General features: G+C 40.2%; 1 protein-coding gene across 1 annotated transcript; it reads left to right on the forward strand.

Annotated features, from left to right (window-relative positions):
- Positions 1-973: 973 nt before the first annotated feature.
- Positions 974-1,810, forward strand: LOC133294983 (vesicle transport v-SNARE 12-like). Its single transcript, XM_061493759.1, has 2 exons — positions 974-1,258; positions 1,489-1,810. Exons 1-2 carry the CDS (start codon positions 1,175-1,177, stop codon positions 1,639-1,641), a joined length of 237 nt encoding a protein of 78 aa, XP_061349743.1. The 5' UTR covers positions 974-1,174; the 3' UTR covers positions 1,642-1,810.
- Positions 1,811-14,081: the final 12,271 nt, after the last annotated feature.

Below are 14,081 nucleotides of genomic sequence, written 5' to 3' on the forward strand. Positions count from 1 at the left end.
ATTTAGGCAACGAATTAAAACATTCAGCACATAGATGTGTTTCTGCAACCAACAAGTCCTTTGGTGGAAGCTGTCGGACCATCACAAATTTTTAATGTTTAGGATCTGTTAGCCGATCCTAGATTTTTTGGGATTCAGATGCACGCGTATGTAATTTTAACTGCTTTATTTTCTCTTGGTTTTGTTTTTCAGATTAACCAGGTTAAATTTCAGCACAAGATTGAGAAAGGGAGCGCTCTCGCACTAGGACTTCTTGCCATCAAGGTAAATTGGTTTATCTATTATTGCTATTTTGGAATTATTATGTATAATATACCTTGTTTTTCAGCATTATTTTAACTGCTTTATTTGTATATTCTACATACTCTTATCCATTGTCTGATATTTTCTAATTAAAAGAAAGGCACATAAAAAAGAATACAAAAATCATTCTATGATTTCAGGGGACTATGTCATAGTTTCTTTTTCAGGGTGTAATTTGATTGCAGGTTGGAAGTGAAAGAGATAGCCATGATTCAAATGGGATTTCTGAGTGATGTTTGATTAATATTTTGCAGGATCAGAGTCTAATTATATAGGTTGTTGGTAAAGTTATAAAAGGATGGCTCCGAACAAGAAGAATTGGAAAAAAGCATCATTCAGTTATTAATAAACTTGGAATTGTGATCACTGTTATTAATTGGAAGTTCTGTTATTGGTTGTATTATTTTCCTTTTTGTTTGCTAGTGATAATATCAAATACTATTTATTCACTTCTGTATCTCCTTTTTGGGATCACTGTTAACCAAGTAACTACCATTAAGGCTTTTCAGAAAATGATCTTTTAATTGACTGAATCTGAATGTTATTTTAGTTACCACACTAATATTCATCATTAATTTTTTACTGTTTTTTCACAGTTCTATTACTCTCTTTTTTGTACATCATATTAGGGTATTTAGTGTTGATATCTTTAGCCTTTTTAAATTCTGAATTCCGTTGTAGAATATATGGTTCTAATTCCTAGAGACCATTAAATATTCAAGAAATATTTGTGACTGAATGTGGGTTCGGTATCAGCAACTGCAACCAGTTCATATAGAGGCTATGTTATTGCAGGTGTATTTATTGTAAGATGTTTGTGTTTTGCATCCGTTGTGCAGCCTGAGTTGCGATTATTATTGTTTATATGTGAATGCTGGAAACTGAAGAAATTGGTGTCTCAATACTTCAAGATTTACACCAGCAGCGTGAGACTCTTCTGAACTCCCATAAGAAGGTATGTTTATATGTGAATGCTATTTTTTTCAATGGTGTTCTTTTTATGTCAATTTTAGATAGTTTTGGTCCTCTTTTAATTTACTAGTAAAGAATCATGAGATGATTTTATTCTCTAAGGAAAAGTATTAAAATCAATCATGATACGTTTCCTCGGAGAATAAGATTGCAAGTGCGATGTAGAAGCGGTGGTGATTGTTGGTTGATGGTCATTTTTTCTATGACTTGCAGCTTCATGGGGTAGATGATGCTATCGACAAGAGTAAGAAGGTTGTAACGAGCATGTCACGAAGAATAACTACAAACAAATGGATCGTTGCATCTGTGATTGGAGCTCTTGTTCTTGCTATAGTTGTTATTCTATTTTACAAGCTATCTCATTAACTAATAATAATATGCACAAGATACGACAGGGTGCAAGCTATATTTTATGCTTGTATGTGCTTCGTTGTATATAGGAGCCATTTGTGATGCTTTTTGTTTATGCTTTTTTTTTGTTTTGTTTTTTTTTGAAGTAAAAAGCGTATACTTGATTCAAGTATTTTGTTGATGTATACTCATTTTATGACAAGATGCTTTGCTAGCATTTTTTATGAATTCCAAATCCTTTGTGCTAATGTTGTATGCTATCGCCTTATATATATTCTTGAAATTTATATTTTTTGTTTAGATGATAGTACAAAACATCAAGTTTGATGTTTTAATCCTATTATGATAAATGGTTTAATTTATATATTTTTATTCAATAACATTTTTATGAATGATCTTTTTTGTTAATAATTTTAATTATATTTGGACGACATTTCAAAAATTATGTATAGCAATAATATTCTATATTTGAATAAATTTATAAAATAATAACAAATCACTATTATTAAATTTAAAAAAATAGGATTTTAAAATATAAGAAACAAAAAAATTGATTAATTTTTTTTAAAATTATCGAATACAATCAATCATACAAAATTATTTTATAAATTTTTTAATAAATTTTAAATTTTTTAAATTATTATTTAGAGGCTGTTACAAACCGCCTCCAAATAAAAGTCAGAGGCGGTTCCCAACAGACGCGAAATACCTTATCACTTATTTAGGGGCTGTTACGAACCGCCTCCAAAAGGAAATACAGAGGCGGTTATAAACCGACTCCAAAACCACGTTACTTATACAGAGGCGGTTGTAAACCGCCTCCAAAAGTAAAACATAGTAATTTCGATGATCATTATGTGGCGGCCACACCGCCGTTCTAACCGTCGTTGAATTATTCTCGACGGTTGTTCCAGCGGTTGAAAGTGACCGTCGTTGATTTCTTCCCGACGATTGATTGGGCGACGGTTGGTTAACCGCCGTACTAGTATTTTAGCGACGGTTTTAACCGCCTCCAAATCGAAATTGGACCGTCGCAAATTGCACCTTTTCTTGTAGTGGCTCATTCTGCTCAGGGCTAGGATTTGAAACCCATATATATTCTACACTTATAGTCATCAGCCTCACTAGTCTTCACTTGGTGTGGTTGCAGAGGCTGAGGTATTGTCATCTCTCTGAAAGTGAGAGAGTACCCACCAATGCTGTTAAAATCGAGATCTTAAGTAAAATCGAAAGGGGATTAAATAATCATAAAACATAAAATCGTAATGTAAAAAAATCGTATAAACATAAAAGCGTTTAGAATATTAGTAAAATCGTTTTGATGAAAAAAAATCGTAAAATCGTAGTGATAAATCGTGATTTTAACAACAATGGTACCCACACACTTTCTCATTTTCCCTTGAGACATAATCTGGAAGATCTGCCACAGTTCAGCTTCAAGAAGGTTGTTCGTACTGCGGCGCTAAGGAAATCAGTTCATGAGTTCGTGTTGTGACGCAAAGGACTCTAGTTTGTGGAGCATCTTCTCAGATCTGCGCTACAAGAGATAATTGTAAACAATGATGATCTTCTACATTCAAACTGCAATGCTCTAATTGCTTCCGCAGGATGCAATTGCTCCTACAAATTTCTCATACTATAGACACATATTGTGTGGGGCATGTAAGAACCCGCACCGTTAAATTAGGAATTTAATTAATTAATTATGAGATTAATGAGATAATTCCATAATTGAACCTAACAATTATGATAAGGCTTAAATAATTACGGTAAGTGATTAATAACGTTGAAAGTCGCTTTTCTGACGAAAAGTGCAGATACCGGTTCCGCCTCATGGTATAAATGCGTATCGATGAAGTATCACGAAAAATTATGAAAAGTATGTATATGTCACTAGAATAATATATAGGACTAGTAAAACAAGTTTCAATTCGAAATAATGAGAACTGGTGTCACAACTGATACTGGCTAAGTAAAAGCGCATACCGAAAAAGTGCTGCAAAAAATAAAATAAAAATTTGAAAAATCTTAGAAAAATGAGTAGGCTCAGAATCCTAAGTTTGGGATTAAAATGCTAAGCGTAGCTATTAGCACTAATACAGTGCGATTAAAGCTTAAATAGCCTATATAAGGCATTGGTGTAACACCCCGTATATATCCGGTAATGTTATCATATCATCGTATTAAGCTGCGCTTAATTAAAAAAGCGGAATATCTTTTTCTTTTCAATTATGACATCATTAATCATTACCAACTTGCTTATTTAATAAATTAATAAAACATTTCCTGTATGTAAAATGCAAAAGGAAGCTAACTGAAATACCTCATTAATTAAACAGCATAAATATGTCTCTAGTCACGAAACTACAACACGTAGACCGAACAAGCTAACAGTTCATACAACTCAACCCAAAGCACCAACATCAAGTGGCATGGACAAACCCACTGCTCACAAATAAAGCGACATGCCCAACATAGTCTCAACAACAACATCATAATAAAATAAAGCTAAAGCATAACATCAGCAGATAGATCCAGCATCCAAACATGTCAGTATATAAACAACAATAATCATCAACTAAACTCCGGCCTCCTAACGCCAGAGGCATCAACCCCCAAATTACCTGAACCTGAAATAAGCGCCCCCAAACGTGGGGTGAGATCTCTAAACAAGAAATCTCAGTAATACAAGGGGTCCTCAAGGATCTTCCACCCCAAGCTCACTTACATGTGCGATATAAGTTCAAAAGTAGTTTAACAATATAATTTCCAAAATAGTGCAACGCAACAGATAATCATGTCATGTGTGTCAATTCTATTCTACTGATCAGAGAAATGCAGGAATACGTCTATTACCCACACAATATGCAAGATGCTACTTGCACCCACCCACGGGCTCACCATCTTGTATGACGCTACATACTCAGGCTTTCCGACTAAGTGGAAATAACACATACATATTATAAGTTATTGCACATATAAGCTCAAAAGTATTTCAAAACATCCAAAACATGTAACACAACATGCATATAAACCATTCCCCCATGGGGTATGGTGAAACTACAACATGGCTAAACTGAGGACACGAAAGCTTACCTTGAAAGCTAACAATCCAAGCCAAGAGTCCAAACAAAGCTCACAGTCCAAACACAGCAGAATCACAATCTGATTTGGACCAGCAATCATATCAATAAACATAGCTCAATAGCATAAACATAAAGACAACGCTTCTATTTTACGTTTTACGTCTTAAGGCTTCTAACAAAGCCACAAGCCCTTAATCACTTGATTCTGACTTAGATTAGTTATTACAGAAGTTCAAGTTCCTCGAACTAGGGTCGACAAACCCCCATACATCAGTTCTGGATGAATAGTACGCTACTTGTAACATCCTGAGCGCTGACGAGGGCGGGGAGTGATCGCCGGTGCAAAGAGGCACGAACAAGGAGCGGCTCCTGACAGGCTTCCAGCGGGGGGTTACATGCATGAATGAATCGAATCGACACCCAAAATAGAGGATTCCAAAGGTTGTGCAGGTATAAGACTGCACAGTTTGGGATAGCTTATAAGAATTAATTGATACTACCTATGCTAACAAGATGCATCTGCTTTTCGGTAGCCCGGATCGGAAGAACTCCACAGTTAAGCGTGCTTGACTTGGAGCAATTTTGGGATGGGTGACCTCCTAGGAAGTTTTCTCGAGAAGTGTGCGAGTGGGGAAAAAACACACTGAAAAGTCTCGTGTTAGTATGTGGGGATAGTCATTGATTCTTGAAGCGGTCGGGCGTTACAAGTGGTATCAGAGCAGGGCCTCTTATCCAATATGGTGTGGTTCGAAGACGAACCAGGCGAAAGTTGGTGGGCCTGTAACATCCTGAGCGCTGACGAGGGCGGGGAGTGATCGCCGGTGCAAAGAGGCACGGACAAAGAGCGGCTCCTGACAGGCTTCCAGCGGGGGGGTTACATGCATGAATGAATCGAATCGACACCCGAAAGAGAAGGATTCTAATGGCTGTGCAGGTATAAGACTGCCACAGTTTGGGATAGCTTATAAGAATTAATTGGTACTACCTATGCTAACAAGATGCATCTGCTTTTCGGTAGCCCGGTTCGGAAGAACTCCACAGTTAAGCGTGCTTGACTTGGAGCAATTCTGGGATAGGTGACCTCCTAGGAAGTTTTCCCGGGAAGTGTGCGAGTGAGGAAAAAGTACACTGAAAAGTCTCGTGTTAGTATGTGGGGATAGTCATTGATTCTTGAAGCGGTCGGGCGTTACACTTGGCACATGATCCTAGGTCATTCCTTGTGCCTTCTACATGAGAACCCTTGCAGCTGATCAGCCTCCACTGTTCTTTTGCCTTCTCTTCTTCATTTTTGAACCAAGGAGCCACCTTTCTCCATGAAACCTTCACCAAAACACCTTTCTTGAGTGAGAGTTGGTCTTATGAGGGTGTTGGGTGCTCCATAAGCTAGTGTGAGCTTCTGAGTTGTGGTGTTGAGGGGTCTGACTTCCTTTTTGGTGTAGTATTGTCTTGAGTGAGGAAGCTTCAAGATTGGTGAAAAAGAACCTTGCTTGCTTGGCATTTTCGTGTCGTTGTAGAGTCTGAGTCTTGTGGCTGTTGTGAGAGCTCCAAGAGCACCTCCTTGTTCTGTTTTAAGGTTGGGTAAGCTTCATAAACCTTGATCATGAGTTTCCTTAGTTAAAAATTAAGTCTCGATGCATGTGATAAGCCAAAGTTCATAACTTAAGGTTGGGTAAGGGTAAACGCACCTAGAAATGCATGTTTAGGCTTCCGGAATCGTTAAAAGAGCAACTTTTGGGAAGGATATCTCGTGAAATGCAGAACTGCATTCTGTCGCGAAATATCCGGATATGGTATCCGGATATTGATATCCGGATATGGGGTCTTGTGATATCCAAATATGGATATTCGAATATGGCCCCGACATATATCCGGATATTCTGGGAATTTCGAGGCAGTAGCTGTACTGTTCATACAGAATGACATTTTGGATTTGTGGACCCATGATTGGTTAATGTGGACTTCTGTAATAATTAATCTAAGTCAGAATCAAAGTGATTAAGGGCTTATGGCTTTGTGAGAAGTCTAAAGACATGAAACATAAAAGGAAGGCATTGTCTTTATGTCATATGCTTGTAGAGTTTGAATATTGATATGATTATTGGTCCAAACATATTGTGATTATGCTGTGTGTGGACTTTGAGCGAGTGCGGACCTTGGATTGGATTGATTTCTTAGAGGTAAGCTTTTGTGTCCTCGGTTTAGCCATTATTGGTTCCACCATGCCCCATGAGGGAATGGTTTTATGTATGATGTGTTTTCATGTTTTGATGATTGAAATGCTTTTGAGGTGTTAAGTGCAAGGGCCTTATAATATGCATATGTTTTCCATCCAGACGGTAAGCCTGAGTATGTGGCGTCATACGATACGGTGATTCTGTAGGTGGGTGCAAGTGGCGTCTTCCACTAAATGTGGGTAATAGACGTATACAAATCCTGCATTTCTCTGGCAAGTAGAGTATCTTGACACACATGACATGATTATCTGTTGCATTGCACTGGTTTTAGAACTGATATTGTATATTGCTTTTAGAACTTATATTGCACATGTAAGTGAGCTTGGGGTGGAGAAATCCTTGAGGACCCTTTGCCTTACTGAGATTTCTGTTTAGAGATCTCACTCCACGTTTGGGGCACTTATTTCAGGTTCAGGTAACCCAGGGGTTGAGACCTCTAGCGGTAGGAGGCCGGAGCTTAGTTGATTGATATGCTTGCTGATTATGCTGATGTCCCTGTTTAGTGATTATGCCTTATCCATTACAATGTTTGTATTAAGACTTGATGAGTACGCTGTTTATTTGGTGAGTATGGGGATTGTCCATGCCACATTGATTTGACGATGTTTAAGTTTAATTGAGCTGTATAAACTATCAGGATCTGTCCGGTCTACGTGTTGTAGTTCCGTGACTAGAGACCCATTCAGTTATTTATTTATTGAGGTATTTCAGTTAGACGTTTAATTGCAATTTACATACAGGCAATGTTTTATAAAAAAGAAGTAAGTAATCAATTTGGTAATATTAATGACGTCATAATTGAAAAGAAAAAGTTATTCCGCATTTTAAATTAAGCGTGACTTAATACGATGACATGTTAACAATCCGAGTATACACGGGGTGTTACAGAGCACATATCTATTAAAAAATAAAAAAGCAAAAGAAAATATTGCACGAAAATTGAAAGATCACCTGTCGGAGAAAATATTTCTCCTATATATATATATATATATATGTACATATATATATCTATATATACATATATATACATATATATACATATATATATATGGAAAAGAATTCTCATGTTGTGGGAGATTTTTTTTCTCCGGGTGACATCGAATTGTGTGCAATAGTTTTTTTTTATTTTTAATGGATAATGGAACTCACCACATCTTATATTTATAATAGAAAAAAGAATTCTCTTACAGCATAAAATAAATTCGTATATATATGTGTGTGTGTGTGTGTGTGTGTGTGTGTGTGTGTGTGTGTGTGTGTGAAATATTATATTTACAAACTCTTACAAACTATACTATGTCTGACCGGTAATACACTCTTGTGAAATATTATATATAGTGTAGTTTGTAAATTTGTAAAAAAAATTTTGCCAATATAACCTTACTATATATATAGAGAGAGAGACACACACGGATTGTAATTCTTCGTTAGATTGTTCTAAGCGAAGAGTGAAGTTATTGTGGTCCGGGATTTCAAAAAATTGGATGGGAATGATGTAAGAACCTGCACCGTTAATTAAGGTATTTAATTAATTAATTATGCGAAATTAGGAAATGATTTCATAATTGACTCTAATAATTATTATGAGGCTTTAATAATCATAGTAAGTGAGTACTAATGCTGAAAGTCGCTTTTCGGAAGAAAAGTGCAGATACCGATTCTGCTAGTCAGTATAAATGCGTGTCGAAAAAGTATCCCGGAAAATTATAATAAGTGCATGACAATTACTAGAATAATATGTAGGACTTGTAAAGCGAGTTTCAAGTCCAGATAATGAGAACTGGTATTAGAAACCGGTACTGGCTTGGAAAAGCGCGTACCGGAAAAGTGCTCAGAAAATTATAAGAAACATATGATAAAACATAGAAAATTATGTAGTTTCATAATCCAAAGTTTGGGATTAAAATGTTAAGCGTAGCAATTAAAGTTAATAATGTGTGTTAATCTTTAAGTGGGCTATATATACCCTTATTAAGGGCACAAAACCCTAGAAAACAGTTTCTCTACGTGGGTGAGGGGCTGGTCAGCTGCTGGTTCCATTGTTACATTGCTTTACCACCATTTTGTGAGCTTTGTGACCTCTCTTCCTCCTTTTCTCTTCACTTTGTACCTTGGGTGAGTGGGAGAGATCTTTGTGAGTGTAAGGAGCTCTTTTCCTGAGTGTGGTGGCTGTGTTGAGGCTGTTTGGAGTCTGGACTGCCTTGTGGGAGTGTGTGAGCTTCTTCCTTGAGTTGTTGGAGCTCCAAGGAGCAACCTTTGTGAAGAAAAGACCCTCCTTGGTGTGTATTTTCGTGTTGTGTGAGAGACAGAACCTTGGAGTTGTTGTGTGAGCTCCAAGAGCACCCTTTTTCTGAGTTTGAGCTTTGGTAAGCCTTGTCACCTTTGATCATGAGTTTAATGCTTAAAAATGAAAGCATGATGCATGTTAAGGCTTAAAGATGATAACTTGTTGTTGGGTAATGTTGAACACACCTAGAAATGCATGTTTAGGTGCTTTAAATCGATAAAAACCCAGCCTCTGAGGGATATCTTCACGAAATGCATTTTCTGCATTCTGTCGTGAAATATCCGGATATGTGCCCGATGAATATCCGGATATGTGATATCCAGATATGGGTTTTTAGTATCCGGATATGGGATTCTGGATATCCGGATATTGAATATCCGGATATGTCCAGTGAGATATCCGGATATTGCATATCCGGATATGGTCCCAAGGAATATCCGGATATGGTCCCGAGGAATATCCGGATATTCTAGGATTTCGTAGAACAGTAGCTGTGTTGTGTGTACAGTAGGCTATTGGGGGTTTGTGGACCCTAGATTGATGAAGTTGAACTTCTGTAATTTATGAACTAAGTCAGAATCGTTGTGATTAAGGACTTATGGCTTGGTATGGAGCCTTAAGATGTAAAACGTAAGGAGAGGCGTTGTCTTTAAGTTATATGCTTGTGTTGCATTATTATTGATATAGTATTGGTCCATAACAGATTGTGAATCTGCTGTGTTTGGACTTTGAGCTGTGGACTCTTGGCTTTTGGAGTTAGCTTGCAAGGTAAGCTTTCGTGTCCTCGGTTTAGCCATGTTGTGGTTCCACCATGTCCCATGGGGGTATGGTTTATGCATGCTGTGTACATGCTTTTGGAGATTTGATATGTTGATTGAACTTTACATGTAATGGCTTTTAATATGCATGTGTTGTTTCATCTTGACGGGAAGCCTGAGTATGTAGCGCCATACAAGACGGTGTACCGGGGTGAATGCAAGTGGTACTTGCACGGTGTGTAGGTGATAGACGTATACCTGCACTGTCTCTGGCCAGTAGATTAGTATTGACACACATGGCATGATTATCTGCTGCATTGCATTGTTTTAGAAATGATAAATGATAAACTGTTTTTGAACTTATATTGCACATGTAAGTGAGCTTGGGGTGGAAGATCCTTGAGGACTCACTGACTTACTGAGATTTCTAGATTAGAGATCTTACCCCACGTTTGGGGAATGCTTATTTCAGGATCAGGTAGTATGGGTACTGATGCCTCAGGCGGCAGGAGGCCGGAGCTTAGCTGATTATGTTGTTTCTGCTTATTTGTTAGCATGACTGGATATTGATGCTAATTATGTTTTATGCCTTTTATAATTATGTTGTTGTTGAGATTGATGTTGGGCATGTTGCCTTATTTGAGTGAGTATGGGGATTGTTCATGACACTTTCTGTTAGTACTTGTAGTTTGGAGTTGTATAATCTGTTAGATGGTCCGGTCTACGATGTTGTAGTTCCGTGACTAGAGCCACACTTATATTATCTATGTTATGAGGTATTTCAGTTAGCTGTTTTATTGCAATTACATACATGCGATGTTTTATTAATTGATTATTAAGCAAGTTGGTAATGTTAATGGCATCATAATTGAAAAGAAAAAAATAATTCCGCATTTTAATTAAGCGCAGCTTAATACGATATTATGATAACATTACCGGATATATACAGGGTGTTACATTTATGGTATCAGAGCAATGGTTTAAGGGAAAAGCCTGTATGTATTGCAATTGCTAGGTTGTTTGGTTGTGTCTGTCTTTGTGTTTACTCCGTCGAATTTTATTATGATGATGTATATGTGATCACATTACGTGGGCCTGATCAACTCATAATTTGTGTAACTTGTGCAGAGTCATGGTAAGGTCCGAGAGAACACGAGAGACTTCTGAGGATCAATCTGATCCTATCCTGACTGCATTGGCTGAGATGCAGGCGGCTAGGTTAGTCGATCAGGAGGCCACTAGATTGGCCAACGCGACAATGATGGAAGCTGTTCGCGAGGCGAACCGGATAGCCGCAGCTGAGGTTCGTGAAGCGAACCGGAGGACCACTGAGGAAGTCCTCGAGGTGAACAGGATGTCGAACATGACAATGATGAGAGTCATGTTGGAGGAGATGAGAGCTGGTCCTGCTATTGGCCAGGCTCCACCACCACCGCCACCGCCTCCACCTAGTGTTCAGGAGGAGAGCCTTAGTCACATCGGCAGTGCTACTCATGCCGCTGAGACGGGGGAGCCCCTTATGGGGATTGCTGAGGATCGTGATGTGATCGATCGCCGGCTGAATGCTTTCAGGAAGCATAAGCCACCTGTGTTTGAGGGGTCTTTGGATCCTATTGCTGCTGCGAGATGGCTAGAGTCGCTGGACAAGATCTTTCGGGTTATGCAGTGTACAGACCCACAGAAGCTGATGTTCTCGACCTACATGCTGGAGGGCGATGCCCATGAGTGGTGGACGCACACCTCTCGTGCTTTTGAGAGGCAGGGCCGTGTCATGACATGGCCATTCTTTGAGGAGTGCTTTCTGGGCCGATACTTTCCCTATGATGCGCAGGAGAGGAAGCAGGGAGAGTTTGATCGTTTGGTACAGGGCTCGATGTCTGTTGATGAGTACCTGGCTAAGTTTAATGAGCTAGTGAAGTTTGCACACTTCCGGATGGTTCCTCCTACTCCGTTGTTTCTGGCAGCTAAGTTCCGCAGGGGACTTAGTGAGGTGATTGCTGAGCATCTTGCTGGTGCTGCTTCGAGGGATTTTGGTACACTAGTTCAGCAGTGTAAGGACATCGAGGATGTTTGCGTGGCAAGCAAGGCCAAGAGGGCCAAGGTTGAGGAGGGCAAGGGAACAGGCGGTTCCACTCCTGCTCCTACTTCTTGGAAGGACAGGAGGTTTGCTGATAAGGGCAAGGGAAAGCAGTTAGCGACTAGGCAGGCGCCTGGTCAGTTCAAGAGAGCTGTTTCACATCAGGGGAGTTCTGCTAGGCCTCCTACCACTCCGAGATGTTCGGGATGTGGGAAGGAGCATGTGGGACGCTGTGCTACGGGGCAGTTGATGTGCTTCAAGTGTGGCAAGGAGGGCCACTTCTCTAGAGATTGTCCGTCGTCGACGGCGAGAGCTGCAGCTGTTCAGGCAGTTCCTTTGCAGATGGTTCCGATGGCATCTTCTTCGGCACCTGCAGTGCCACCTTCTGTTAAGAGAGTCTATACACTGGATAGGCAGCAGTCGGACCGCGCTCCGAACCTTGTCAAAGGTACTATGTATATTGGTGATTCTTTTGTCGATGCTATCTTTGATTCCGGGACTACTCATTCGTTTGTTGCTACCCCGATTGCTTTGGGGCTTGAGTTGCCCAGTGCTGTGCTTTCTCCACCGTTGCGGGTGACTACCGCCACCGGAGAGATTTGTGATTCTACCACTGTACATCGCAATGTAGCGTTTCAGTGGGATGGCCGTGAGTTCTCGGTAGATCTGATAGGGTTGCGGATGGCCAACCTTGAGATTATTCTGGGCATGGATTGGTTGTCTAGAAAATGTGCATTGATTGATTGCTGTGCAAAGCGCGTGGTGATGTCTCTGTGTGATTCCACAGCTAGTTCCTCGCCATACATTTCACTGCTGCAGGCCAGGCGAGCGCTGCGAGCAGGGGCATTGGGTTATGTCATGTTGGGTGGTTTGGTGAGTGGGACACAGGAGGATATCACTGGCATTCCTGTGGTGGGGGAGTTCCTCGAGGTGTTTCCTGAGGAGATTCCCGAGTTTCCGCCACAGCGGGAGATAGAGTTCTCCATTGACTTGTTGCCCGGTGTGGGGCCGATTTCTTTAGCTCCTTATCGGATGTCGCCACCAGAGTTGGTTGAGCTTAAGAAGCATATTGAGGATCTTTCGGCGAAAGATTTCATTAGACCGAGTGTGTCTCCTTGGGGAGCACCGGTTATCTTTGTGAAGAAGAAGGACGTGATAATGCGATTGTGCACCGACTATAGGCAGTTGAACAAGGTGACAATCAAGAACAAGTATCCCCTTCCTCGGATTGATGATCTGTTGGATCAGCTCAGGGGTGCTTGTGTGTATTCCAAGATTGATCTCCGGTCCGAACACCATCAGATTCGGGTGAAGCCGGAGGATGTCCTGAAGACCGCGTTTCGTTCGAGATACGGTCATTTTGAGTATTTGGTGATTCCGTTTGGACTCACAAATGCGCCGGTAGTGTTCATGGATTACATGAACAGGATTTTCCTGCCGTATCTGGATCAGTTTGTGATTGTCTTCATTGATGATATTCTGATCTACTCCAAGACTGAGGAGGAGCATGCGGAGCATCTGAGGATAGTTCTGCAAGTGCTGAAGGAGAAAAAGCTTTATGCTAAACCTCCTAAGTGTGAGTTTTGGCTCAAATCAGTCAAGTTTCTGGGGCATGTGATTTCAGCAGATGGAGTTGCAGTGGATCCCAACAAGATTGAGGCCGTGTTGGATTGGGAGAGACCCAAGACAGCTACGGAGGTGAGGAGCTTCTTAGGTTTGGCAGGTTACTATCGGAGGTTCATCAAAGGCTTTTCCACGATGGTTCTCCCTTTGACTCGCCTTACCCGAAAGGAGACTCCATTTGTGTGGACTCACGAGTGTGAGGCGTGCTTTCAGGAGTTGAAGGAGAGATTGACTTCTTCACCTGTGTTGATCCTTCTTGATCCTGAGGAGCAGTTTGAGCTTTATTGTGATGCTTCTGGAAAGGGACTGGGCTGTGTGCTGATGCAGTCTGATAGAGCTGTTGCTTTTGCTTCGAGGCAGTTGAAGCCTCATGAGGAGAACTACCCGACT

Source organism: Gastrolobium bilobum, unplaced genomic scaffold (assembly GCF_033153095.1).
Source record: "Gastrolobium bilobum isolate Gb01-03AN ecotype WA unplaced genomic scaffold, APGP_CSIRO_Gbil_v1 utg76129, whole genome shotgun sequence".
NCBI lineage: Eukaryota > Viridiplantae > Streptophyta > Magnoliopsida > Fabales > Fabaceae > Gastrolobium > Gastrolobium bilobum.